A 13,436-nucleotide genomic window follows, 5' to 3' on the forward strand; every position below is an offset into this window, starting at 1 on the left:
GCAAGAGGAGAAGCAGCTTCTGAAGACTTTGACCCTTGGGAGTGGAAAGGTAAGGATGGCCCAGACGGGTGTACTACCAAGGGCAGGCCAGGTGGGAATGTCCATGGGACAGGGCACCTCTGGACAGATGACTAGTGCTTACTCACTAATGATCTGAAATATTCCTGGGGTGCTGAACTGCAGGGCACTGGGAATAAAGTGGATCAGTGGATAACAAGGACCAATTGGGAGACTGTTTTCTTGAGAAAACAGGAAGCTGGACCTCTCAGAGAGTTCCACCAAATCAGCATAGCCATGAACTCATTAACAGGCATGCATGCCTTACTTTTCCTGAGACTGTGTTTAGATGAATGGCATGCTGATTAGATTTCCCAGAGGTCATAGAGGAAAGGGAAAAGTCTGGTGGAAATGTGAAACTTACTTTTCAAACAGGCAGGTTACTCAAGGAATGGAACAGTTCACTGGCTTCAATTAACTGAAGCCACTTTTTCCTGGTAATGACAACAGAGGGTTTACTTTTCCTAGAGCATGTACATAGTGCGAACCTAAAACATCACCAATGTCCTCTAGGAATCATCAAAGGTACAGACAATGCATGGCTCAGACCAGGGAAGACACAGCTACTGTAGACTATGGAGTATGCATAGAAGATAATATGGAAAGATTTAAAGGATGAAAGGAGGATTATAGATGATATAAAAAATCAAGTAATTACCAGAAAGGTACCCGTCAGAGTGGAGGAGGAGTGGTGTTTCTTTAAAGCAGGGTTATAGTTGGAGTCTTGATGAATGATCTTTGCTATCAGGAACACACGCGCTGGCTCCCCTCTGTCATGAAGTAAATTGCACGTATTTATCTTGGGGGGAGGATTTGACAGAGGTGACACCATGTCAATGCTGACTTTTCCAAAGGTCAGAGCAAAGACCCAAAACCTAATTTAACAAACACTGACAGGTGAAGAAGAGCAAGAAGGAAGAAATGCCACAATGCAACTCATACCTTAGGGGGAAGTGTCAGGGACACATGTTTCAGGCCATTCTAAATACTACAGTTGGGACAGTGACATCAATCAGCTGGTAACAATACCTGCCACCAGGCCTGATGACCTGTTTGATCACTAGAATCCACATGACAGAAGGGAAGAATAACCTCCATCAGGTTGTCCTGTGACTTACACACATTACTTAGAACACACACACATAACCCACAATGGAAGGCAACAAATAATTGTAACTCAGAGATCTGAAGATGGGCCAGGCATGGTGGTATACAGATTAAACCCCAACACTGGAGGGACAGAGGCAGCACTTCTCTGAGATTTCAAGGCCAGCCTGAACTAGAAAGCAAGCTTCAGGAAAATCAAGACCAAGAATATGAACCTGTCTCAAAAATAAATAAACTAATACATCAAGGTAAAGGTCAGAGACAAAACATCTAGAAAATAAGAATGACCAAGGAATCTTAGAAGGAAGGTGAGATGGGAAATGATCTACAGATGTCAACAGCACAGCTCAAATCCACCATGAATGAGGTATAATAGCCAATTGACAAGGGAAACTGGGATAAAAATGAGACCTAAAGTCTAGCTATGCAGGCACAATTCTAAAAGATTTCTCCCGAAAAGTCCAATACTTAACTATCACTAAGAAGATACTTAGGGGAAGGGACCTGAGATTGACGCTGACGACTCAATTACACATGTCTAAAATGGGGACTAGGAGGCAACAGGGGTTAAGAAGACAGTTCAGTTTTAGAGCAACTGTGTAACATGTTCAACACTCATGTACAATATCAGCACAGGAAAACACAAGGTGACGGGAATTTATATGTGGGATAATACCAAGAATGTGTGGCTGCAGACAATAGCAGAAGAATGCACATGAACGCAGGAAGTCAGACCACACGGCAAGATTCACCTGCATTGACATGATGCCACCAATCCTGCCAGTACAACTGTGCATGGTAGAAAGAGTAATGAGAATATGTTAACTAGCATACATCAGACCGTATTTCCAGGAACAGAGGAGAAACTGGGATATCAATAATGTGAAAAACAAGCTCTTACAAGAGACAGGAAATCACCTACACAAGATTACATGACATCTCTAAGGCCCATTGTAATATGTGACATGGGACCTATTTCTCTTCCACAGGTATCAGTCATAGCGATGTGGGCTCTTCGGGCCTTGGTGATCATGTTGAGCATCCAAGCAGGAACACTTGATCTGGTAGAAACGCCTCCAGTGGTGAGCAATCTCCCTGTTGCTGTGCCCAATGTGAACACCCTTCCTCTCAACCTGCCAACACCACCACACCTCAAAGGTTCCTCCAACAAGCAAGGCTCACCTATCAAAAAGCATCCAGCTGCCTCCAGGGGTGGCAAGTGTGCACCTGCAGCCAGATACTTCCTCTCCAGTGGCAAACTCCATGACTGTAAGTAAGATTCATTTCAGCTGTCTTCTTGGGTCCTGAGCTCAGAGCAGGTTGAGTGAGCCCTAAGAATAAGTGGTTTCCAAACACGGTGACCCTGTAGCATTGCATGAGCCTAGAGAAAGAAGGGGCTTGGGTCATGCCTAGAAATTCTGGTACAGCAAAGGCCAGAATCCATCTCATCCAACAGTTCAGGGAGATGGAGAAATTTTCATAAGGGATCTGAGACTTGACAATTTTAAAATAGGGACTGGGAAAAATGCCAGGGAACTGAAGACATAGCTCAGGGTTAGAGTAATAGTGTAACATGGTCAAGGCTTGTGTACAATATCAGCACTGAGAAACAAAAAAGAGGGAACTAAATTTATGTGGGATAAAACCAAGAATGTATGGCTGCACAACATAGCAAGAGAATATATATGTACCCAGGAAGTAATCCTCAGGAAAGGGATCAGCCTACAGTGACATGATACAGCCACATGTAAGTTCAAGACAGGCCGATGGGACCCTGGACAAGAGAATTGTCTGATTCCTTGGATTCTTACCACCAAGACACTGAGTCACACCACACGGTTATATCTTGCTGGGACCCAAGCTGCTCTAGACCCCCTCAGCCACGTTTTCACAACAAGGAAACACCAGATTTAGAATCTGCCACTGCTTGTAAACTCTCAGCCATCTCACCGGCAGCACAAGACTATTCTTAACTAGTGCAGGGGCAGCATGAAAATCTGGGAGTCAGAACTCAGAGTTGCCATATGCCCTGTATGTCAAGATGTCATCTTACCAAAAGGAGTAAGCTAGGGATGAACTGAACAGAAAATCACAGCAGGGTTGTCTCTTGATCTTTTTCAGATCTCATGAACAATCTGCCCCCACAGATCGAGGACATTGTGAAGTGTGATGACGTTGGCTTGGCAGGAGTGCTAGGGGTACTGTTAACCACGGTGGAGAGTCCTGACCTGCTCTCACTCTTAGATCCCAGTTCCCTCCTAAAAGGGGCAGGTGCTCTTGGACTAGATACTGTCCTAGGCAAAGAGGGGAATGAGCATTCCTCAAAGCCCTCTTCAGGGTCTAAGGCCACTGGGGGTCTCAACCAGCTACTCGCAGGGGGCACTGGTGGCCTGGACAGCTTACTAAACCTCGGGGGAGGCAAGGGCTCTGGGAAAGGACTCCTGAATGGAGAAGGGCTCTCCAGTGTCGGGAAGCCTCTGCATGACGTGGTTGAAAATGTAGACAACATAAAAGACTCTGTCGAGAAGAAGATCAAGGAAACACTCCCCAGTGACATCAAAGAGCCAGTTTTAGATCTACTCAAGATGAACATCAAAGACCTTGTACTGAAGTAAGTGCGTCCTTCACGATTCCTGGGTCTGTGGGTGAACAAGATGTTCATTGGGAACCATGGCACTCCACATACAACAGCCCCAGTGAAGCCACCCCGTCACACAGAGACATACTTACTCCCGCTGGAATCTCTGCAAAGTGCAGCCAGGATGTCTTGAACTTAAAAAGTGGTTGGGAAGCAGAGTTCAGGGGCCATAGGAGTAGCAGAGCTTAGTTGGTGGTGAACTGCCATCCTCACAGGTATTTCTCATGAGGGCTGGGCTGTTTCCCTGAAGCAAAACTGAGTCTGTGTTGTCTGTCACTCTGCAGACTTAAGGTGGACCAAGTAACAGTGGACAGCACGGACATAACCATGGCAGCTGATGAGATCCAAGTCCACTCCGAAGTCACTGCCAACATAGGTGGAGAAGGGTGAGCCTGTTTCCAAAATGATTGCTGGGCCACCAGGGATTAGGGTGCACGCCCCTATCCTAGAGCCAGATGACAAGGACACACACAGAGAGAAACGATGACCATTCCCGGGAAGACTTCCTTACAGAGGACAACGTGCCACAGAAAAATATGAATATACTTACATGTATGTGTGTACATATATATTAAACATACATGTATATGTGTATGCATATGTAAACACACACGTGTGTATGTATGTATGTACGTAAGTATAATTTGCCCTGCCCAGAATTTCCTATGTTAAGAAGCCCCGGATTTCCTCTGTCACAATTCTCTTATGTATTTCCGCAAAACTCAGAAGATCTAACGCTAGGCTTGAAGGTGAACTTGAAACTGGTAGACAGTGCCACCAACAATAGGCACCTCCTTCAGGCTACATAGGACAATTATTTCTGAAACATTGAAACCAAAAAGGACCACCTTCTTCTCTCTTTGGCATGGGACTGGGGCCTAAGAAGATGGGGCCTGAAAAACACACTCCTTCCCTCTAGAGGATGACCTTCACCACAGCAGGAAGCCCATTTCCTGATAGCTACCCCTCCCCTAGAGTCTCAGGTCTCAGGCAATATTTCATTCACCTCACATTCATCTCCACAGAGTACTTGGACCTGTCATCAGCCTAATGCAATTTGAATCTAACCTGGAAGTGACAATGAAAGTGGCTATTTCCTCCAACAACACGCAATGTGTCAACCTTGACATCCAAGACACCCACATCCAGGTCAACGAAATAAAGATTCAGTTAATTGAGACGTACGTAAAACTTTCCTTCATTCTACTGCATCAGTCCAAATGTATGTCAGAAGGGCCCTATTGCTGTCCTGGAGGAATGCTGGTCACCATACTGCACGGGGCAATCAGGAAATGCCAGGAGAGCTGACTGCCAACATTCTGCTGTGTTTAGGAACAACCTTCTCACCTGACCTTACATCTATCCTGCTGACTCTATCTCAGTGACTCATCCTATATTTTCCCTAAGCAGTACACTGACCTGAGTCAAAAAGAGAAAACCCACCATGAGGCCACGCAGGGAAACTCCCTGCCACTTGTCTGTGCCCGCTGCCTACTTCTGACTAGGTTCACACTAGGGAGATGAAAGTGTATCTCACCACACCTACCAGCTTTGACGTCCTTTCCTTCCATCTTCTGTGCCCTAGGCAGGACATCATTAGAACTTCTCTAGCTAGACTTTAGCAAGCTGTGAATTCAGATCCACAGCTAAGCCACGACCACAGACAGGTCCGTGGACAATTATGCTCCACAGTCTGAATGATGAATCCCTGCAGGGGACCTCAGGGCCGGGTGTCCTGTGCTTTGCCCAGGTGTCATTCCATCTTCCTTAAAGACCAAAGACCAAGGCAAGAGCTCAGGACTAGCCTACACAAAGAGAAGCCAAACACATCCTGACTCCATCATCAGGGAGTCGGTGTGTCTGAGACATGGACACATCTAGAAACCTGAAGATCACTTCCTTCAACATGTGTATCTTCCACAGAGTAACAGGAACTGTGCCTCTCCCCGTGCCTCTGCCTTTGAAAGATGTCATCCCAATAGTGCTCTCTGCAGAGATGAATGAGAATGTAAGTCCAGGGAAGGGGTGGGGTTCACTCACAGACCTGATTCACTGGGAACTAGGGGAAAATATTGAAGCTCTGCAAATGGCCTACTGCTAGGACAGCTGGAAATCAAGGCCAGGGACCTCTGGAGCAGAGGGGTCACAATGGACAAGCAGCTCCTCTGACAATATGTCTAGCAGCAGAACCAGAGGACACGAGTTTTGGGAACAGTGCAAACGTCTGCCCAAAAGAGACCAGAGAAATAGCACAGGAAAAGGGGAAGCCCAGGAGAGAGGGGAGGAAGAAGGCTGATAAGACAGGCTCCTGATGCTCCCTCAGCTAAGCTAACCTGTAGTGACTTCACAGCTGGAGAAATCCAACTCCTGTGCGATCGTCCTCAAGGACTTTAATGACTGCAAGAATGGTGAGTACTTCCTTGGTGTTCTTTTGTCAGTGGACTGAAGTGGTTCATGGACCATGGGGGACTTCATAGGGTGATAAACCATAGAGGATGTGACTCTGGAATACCAGTCTCCAACATTACAAGGGCCCTCACAAGCTACTAGACACACAGAGGAAGGAGAATGGTCCAATTGACCTTTCCCTCAAGGTCCTTGACTTCTAACACACAGAAAAGATAAGGACACAGTGCCTCTGGGGACTGCACAGAGCTTACCAACCGAACAGCTTTCAAGGCAACACTGCATAAGTTTGAATCAAGGCCAGTCTGAGGAAATCGTCTCTGGGGTCCTGAGATGAGAACATCTTAGAATATTCCTATAAACGTGCCAGCAGCCAAGGTGGGAGGCCATACTGGTTTCAACAACCCGGGGAGGTGAAGCAGGAATTTGGACTTATTTCTCAAGTCCCACGATAGACAAAATACATGATCTACATGGCCAGTGTTTCCTTCTCCAAATACATTGTGACACATCAGGTGAGAAAATGATTCCTACTGGGTAAAGCGGAAGCTCAGAGCATTTGAGATGTGGAAGACGTTCAGAGCACCACCTAGTACCTGGCAGGCAGACAGAAGCAGCTGCCCACACTGGTGTCGAGGGAGACCACAGCTACAGTCTAAGACACACCGCCATCAGGGACAGTGTGGGCTCACTCCATTCCGCCCCCTCCTCTCCTCCACAGCTACTGGCTTATTCAAGTACCAGGCTCAAGGTGCCAAGATATCTCACAAAGGACTTTCCATCCCCTACTGTGTAAGTAGTCACTGTCTTTGCAATGACAACTGGATGAAGGCTGAAAGCACACACAAACATTTAAAATGTCAGGGCAGTAAAGGATCAGCTCTTTTCAATCCCCTCATCTTTTCCTGAGATCAGTATCTTCAGGGCCCTTCGGGACATGGTCATCCTAGTGCTCCTCTCCGCTCTAATACACAAGATGATGGCTTGTGAGGCACTCCAGCTGACAGTAGCATAACTTGGCCCAGCCGAGGTCTCCACTCTCAATAGAGTATACACATCAGAACAAAAAGGGCCAGCTCCTGCCAACCACCCTCTCCCCAGCCAGGAAGGCAAAACCAGGGTGTGACAAGTGAGGAAGAGAGGGGACATGATTAGCTCAGCTTCTCCTCTGGAAACCCATCCAAAAACCTGCGCTCAGATGCTGAAGACAAACCATGCACATCTGGGATGGTGTTCATCAACAATCTACAACACACACAAAGGACTGAGGGTCAGATCCTTCTACACATGTCACATGTGGAAACACGTGGTCATGATTTCCAGATACTATTAGTCACTCTAAAGTCAAGGAAAACTAAAGGAGGTATGCACAGGACAGGAGGAAATAAGCTTCTTTTCTCTATGTTCCTCCCTATATGTTCCAACATCCCTTCCAAAAAGTGATTATAGTTCAGAAATATAACAGGAGAATGCATACAAAAAAGAAAGGAGACAGACAGAGCAAATACCCAAGATTAACGCACTATCTAAGAACTGATCCCTCCCTATGATGGTTTATGAAACACTGCTGGGAGAGAAGTGGACAGGAAAGGAAGGAAGGAAAGAAGGAAGGATGGGAGGGAGGCAGGGAGGGAGGGAGGAAGGAAGGAAGGAAGGACGGACCACAGAAGGAGACTGACAATCCCTTCTAGAAACTGTGACAAGGAGAGGATGAAAATATTGAAAACACCTCATCTTCATGAAGTCCATCATAAATGGCTATCTCACATTTAGGTGAGGATTCATGGCCTCTCAGGAAAGCCTGGCTGCCATGAGACCTTCTACAGTGCCACTCGAAGTCACATAAGGCAGTGTCACCCTACACTGAGACAGCCATGCAACAAGGCCTTACCTCTCCTTCTAGTCTCCTGACCATACAGATATTTTTTCTACTTTCTTCTCCTTAGGTTAAAGCCAATTTTGGCAAAAAAGCGGTGCCAGTGCCTGGAGGTCGACTGCCCCCAGATCCCAAAAACGCCACCATTTCTGTAACAATGTCCAGTTCAATGTTGAAGATACTTTTAATATATGTGGCCAAGCAGAGCTCTGTCAAGGTGAGTGGTCTCCAACTTCCCCAGGGCTGTACTATGCTGGACATCAGCTGAGACTGTCACTTATGAGGGAATTGGTAGAAATATCAATAAGATCCAAAGGTTTGGGTATTTTTGTTTTGTTTTGTTTTGTTTGTTTTTTGAGACAAGGCTTCTTTGTATAGCTCTGGCTGTCCTGGAACTAGCTCTGTAGGCCAGACTTGCCTTGAACTCAAGGTATTTGCCTACCTCTGCCTCCCACGTGCTAGGATTAAAGGTATGTTCCACCACTGTCTGCAGTATCTGAAGGTCCTTGTAGACATGGGTAACATCAATGCCACAGGACGCACATCACCCTTAGGGATCAGGAAGGAGCCATTATGTCATCAGTGGGGCATTAGAAGCAGGCAAGTGGATTAGAGGGGTAAACATTATGAGTGTGTTATCCATATGCCAAACACACAATCATGTGTCCTTAAATGATCAATGGCAAGTAATCCTCAAAATACAGCTCAATGTAAGAACTCTTCTTCAAAAACAAAAAACAAAAAAAGACGACTCTTCTTCAGTCTACTGATGCCTTCAGAGATTCAGTGAGTGACCAAGTCACAGTATCAACAAGGGCACCAGCCTTAGATACCTAGGAGGTACTTTAATATGACCTCCCTCCATTAAGAATGGAGGAGGTCTCTGTAGTGAGAGAAGCTCACATGCTCTGGGTACCAGGATCAGGTGAAGCAGCATACAGGAATCTTTACCTCAGAGTCCCTAAGTGTTCAGCAGAGAGCTTCCAGGGCACAAGGGAAGAGAAGCACACTTCTACTTTGAAAACCTTGATAGGAGCAACATTTCACAAGATGTCTGCCTCAACATCCATCCACAGAAGTAAACACAGAAAAGGGTGGGAATGCCCCTGTCACTTCTTTTTCTCAGCTGCACCAGCACCCAGATGGGTGACCAAGCCTACGGGACGAAATACACTATGTCCAGCAAGGCTGAAACACACGTGTCTGACTCAGAACACCACAACTCCAGCCTCTTCCCCTCACTAACTGAGGTCTTCTTCACAACAGATGAATGACCTGGAGGCCAACATCACCAAAGTAGCCTATGCCTTCCAGAAAGACAAACACCTCAGAGTCTACTATGAGGTTGCAATAACAAAAGATGGCCAGGACTTTGCCACTGGGAAAACGGTGAGTGCTGAGAAATGAAGGGTCACTGCGTGGGAAGAAGCCAAGGACAGGGCTGCATGCGATGAACTGTTCCAAAAAGCCTGGGGCCCATTGTTGTGCCTTGGTGTCCCCACAGCAGAGGGAAGGCCATGGTTCCATGCATCACTCATGCTCCCTTGTGTCATTTCAGCAATTAATCATTGCCCATGGCAGCAAGATTTCAAAAACCAAACTGGAATCAAACATCAAACTTACAAGGTACTATAGTCAAAGAATTCACAGTCCTCCTGAACACTAAACTCTGGTACTAGATCAGTATTTATCCCTGGCATCCGAATGGATTTTGGGAGCCCATTCCATGAACACATGGGTGAAGGCCTAGGTCCTGTCCTGGATGATATAAGAGACTTTGAAGATCCCCCATTAGTGGCCTCACCCACCCTGGAGAGTGGAGTGGAAATTGAGTAGGGGGCTGGGGGCTGGGGGGGATTGAGGAGGAAGGCAGTCAGAGAAAGCTGGAAATGACATGTGAAGGAAGCTTGTTTCTAATTTAAACTTAAAAAATGAAAAAATACTTTGTGAAACACATAGGAGTGATGGCTTCTGGGCAAATATTCGAATAGCTACAGGGAATCGGGAGTTGTGGCTTACATGCTCTTACTCAGTTGTCTGTTCTGCTCAGTAGCTCCTGGTCAACAGCTGACTCACTCCAAATCAGTTGAGATGACACTTGAACTTAAACTGCAGTCATAATGTTCTCATGAACCTAACATTTCTCTGGTTTTTGTTGCTGACAGTTCTGACCACAGAGTGGAGCCCCCTGAGTCTGTAAGTTGATGAACCCTTTCATATTGACCTATTATAAGCAGGAAATCATGTCACTACCAGACACTCAGTGGCTCAGGAGTGAGGAAAGGGAGGCCCATGGGGAATGGAGCACGCACTTATTGTGGAACACAACTGCAGGCTCCGAACTGACTCTCTGAAGAGCTCTGAACCAAAGCTGCCGTGCTCACATTGACAGCTGCTTGTGGGGCTGCAAGGAGCATACATAGAAACACATACAAAGGCGGCAGAACATACTGAAAGTCTGGTGTCACATGCTGGAGAGAGGCCCACGGTGGTGTCTACACATGGGGTTGGAAATGTGTCCCTTAGCACCTCGAGACATGGACAGTCAGTGAAACAGCAGACTCAGGAAACATTCCAAGGCTTGCAATGCCCCATCTCTACTTAGCAGGGAAGTGACAACACGTTCCTTGCCGTGGACTCTGTGAACTAGACTTAGACTGACCCCTGACCTCACAGAGACACCCACATGCAGTGGTTTATGCCAACAGCTGTCCCCTGGATGTTAGAGGGCAGAGGTTAAGGAGTGTCCTCTCTGTGCACACAGTGGGGTACTGTCACAGTGGCACCCATTGAAGTTCTGCCTGACATCCCACAGAGAAGGGAGAGCAGTGAGAAGGAAGCAGAGGTACAGAAGCAGCACCATACGCTCTCAGACGGGGTCACAGAAAGAGAAGGGACACCGTGACATGGAGGAACCCAGGCCTACACATCCTCAAGCCTCAGCAGTGACCACCAATAGCCAGTTCTCCCACCTTAGGCCTCCAAGTAACCCCTGATATAAATGTAGAAGGGTGGCAGTGAACAGGTCAATACCGCTGCTAATGGAGCCACAAGCAAAACAAATGTAACAGGGGCCCCAACACCTGCAAAGATGGGAGCCCTAAGGATACTTGGACATCCATCACTACATTTGACCTTGACATGTGACAGACCAGACAACTAGAGAAGTCCACAGGATCCTGCAGCCTGATCCAATGCTCCTGGGACTTGAGGACAAGGGAGGACTACAAGGCTCTACTGAAAATGTCCTCCGTGTCTTGCAGAAGGAAGAGGTAGATGGCATTTTGGATGAAGTCAAGAAGAAGGCCTTTTCTGGCTTCAATGGTATGTGTATTAATAGCTCTGACAGCTGACATAGTTGGTGCCCCATGACAGGCAAGAAAGCAATGGCACTTGTAGGACACTAAAGCACCAAGAACAAGGCCACCCTGTCATCTCCTGAGTTATACATCGCCTTCTCTATCATAAATGACAGCATCTCATGGTATAAAGGGAAAACAAACCAAATTGCCTTCTCTGGACCTGCCAGCAAGTCTTGTCCACCAGTGCCTTGGGACCAAGACCTTTGGCGTATACATCTGAGCATTTGAACCGGGTCACCCAACCCTATAGACATTAGGGTTATGACACAGAAAGGTGATGACATAACCTCTTAGGACAACAATGATGATGGTACCACATGTCAGGTATTCACGTTCCTGGTAGCTCTATTGTGGCTTTAAACAGTATACTGATCATCAAAACTATGTGTCACCTCCAGGCAGGTCCTGTAGTGAGGCAGTGTATCTATCACCAAATCGCGGCTGCTTTGGGAACTTTTCTTCTCCTATACCATATCTTGCCTACATCCTACAGGTTGGGGTATACAGTTTTCATGAAACCACATTGTGTGGCTGGGACTGTTGATACGGCCTCATACAGGTCATATTTCCTACAGGTGACTGTGCTCAAACAAACTACCCAATAATCGTGTCCTTTAACTCCTGTTACAAGGTGGTACTTCCTTCTTTCAGAACTGTATAAACAGATGAATATTCCAGAAGGAGTGTCTTCATTTGCAATAATGAATGCCAATGTCAACCCGCTGAAATCGGTAAGAAACTGAAATACAGCACTTTCTCTGCTGCTTTGCTTTGCTTGACTTGGCTTTGCCAGGTACAGGAACTTCATAGAGTCTTGATCTACCTGTGCAATAAGTGTGCAATGTGACCCAGAAAACATCAGCTTCTTTCATGTGACTCAAACTTGTAAGCTGGCTTTGACCCCATGCTTCCCAGAATCTGGATCCAAATGACAGAAAGGCAGCATTTGCTCAGGGTGACTTTTTACGCTCTCATTCTTTCCTACTGATCACTCAGGGGCCAGGGGACCTTGCACAAGCCAGCCTTGATCACGGGAACAGATCAGATGCATGACATCTGAGATACAACTACAGTGGCAAGAAACAGCCCACAGCAAGTTATATGATAACAGTGCAATGTAGTTACTGACAGCCAGCATCGTGCCGGGGTCAGCAGGTGCTTCACTCAGGAACCTGTGACCCCAGAATCTGTGCCTTACACCTGCTCTCTCTGGGTGCACCCCAACTGCACCTGCACGGATCCCCTCCTCCCAGAAGCTTCACCTGAAAATCCTCTTCCCATAGTCTAAACTCTCTGGGATGTTCTCTCCCCACCCCTGAAACAGTACTGTGTGGTTTGCTGGGGGTGGGGGTTGACAATAATCATGCCTGCAGTTAACTTCTGGGGTAAAGGCAGTAATTGCTGTCTTTTTCTCCACTTAGAGTGACCTTCAGGCAACAAACTGAATGCACTACTGAAGCCAGGACAAGTCCAGGAAGACAGCGACATCCTCTCTTAATCTCCCCATGCCACTTTGAAGCCCCATCCTTATGATTAAGGAAACAGTAGCAGTAGTCCCCTCAGCAGGCTCAGGATCCTCTGCCTTGATTGCCAGGGCAAAGAACAACATTTCAAGGACATGGGCATTGTTGTAATCAGCTACTTAATAAACAGGCCCTTCATGCAAAAGTAAATGACTCTGACTCCTGTCTCAACTCTGGTACATGTTCTTGGAAATGCAAAGAACTTCTTTCTTGGGGCTAAACAATAACATGAGACAACAAATACAGTGTTCTCCAGCACTCTGGGGGACAATGGTGACAGTGATTAAACCTTTCTGCCGCTCACTTTCCTGTTTTACTTTGGATCTGGAGTGCTTCCCAAAGGCTCAGGTGGTAAAGCCTTGATTCCCACCTGTGCTAAAGGGAGGAGGTTCCCTTAAGATGTGGTGCCCAGAAGTAGTTCTTTAGTTCACTGGGGCGCATCTTTCAACCCAATGAGGAACCCTGTC

General features: G+C 46.7%; 1 protein-coding gene across 1 annotated transcript; it reads left to right on the forward strand.

Moving 5' to 3' along the window:
• Positions 1–2,157: 2,157 nt before the first annotated feature.
• Positions 2,158–13,114, forward strand: LOC101835304 (vomeromodulin-like). Its single transcript, XM_040733035.1, has 14 exons — positions 2,158–2,433; positions 3,286–3,775; positions 4,087–4,188; positions 4,828–4,983; positions 5,726–5,810; positions 6,153–6,210; positions 6,930–7,000; positions 8,155–8,301; positions 9,351–9,473; positions 9,643–9,710; positions 10,250–10,280; positions 11,348–11,408; positions 12,098–12,177; positions 12,868–13,114. The coding sequence occupies exons 1-14, from the start codon at positions 2,169–2,171 to the stop codon at positions 12,889–12,891; spliced, it is 1,761 nt and encodes a 586-aa protein (XP_040588969.1). The 5' UTR covers positions 2,158–2,168; the 3' UTR covers positions 12,892–13,114.
• The last annotated feature ends 322 nt before the right edge of the window (positions 13,115–13,436 follow it).

The sequence above is a fragment of the Mesocricetus auratus genome, unplaced genomic scaffold, assembly GCF_017639785.1.
Source record: "Mesocricetus auratus isolate SY011 unplaced genomic scaffold, BCM_Maur_2.0 Super-Scaffold_100028, whole genome shotgun sequence".
Classification (NCBI taxonomy): Eukaryota; Metazoa; Chordata; class Mammalia; order Rodentia; family Cricetidae; genus Mesocricetus; species Mesocricetus auratus.

Excerpts from the sequence above, each read along its gene's own strand:
- LOC101835304 (XM_040733035.1), top strand. The coding sequence starts at position 2,169 with ATGTGGGCTCTTCGGGCCTTGGTGATCATGTTGAGCATCCAAGCAGGA. Across the intron at positions 4,984-5,725 it reads AAGATTCAGTTAATTGAGAC|AGTAACAGGAACTGTGCCTC; the intron begins GTACGTAAAACT and ends TATCTTCCACAG. Across the intron at positions 10,281-11,347 it reads GAGTGGAGCCCCCTGAGTCT|AAGGAAGAGGTAGATGGCAT; the intron begins GTAAGTTGATGA and ends CGTGTCTTGCAG.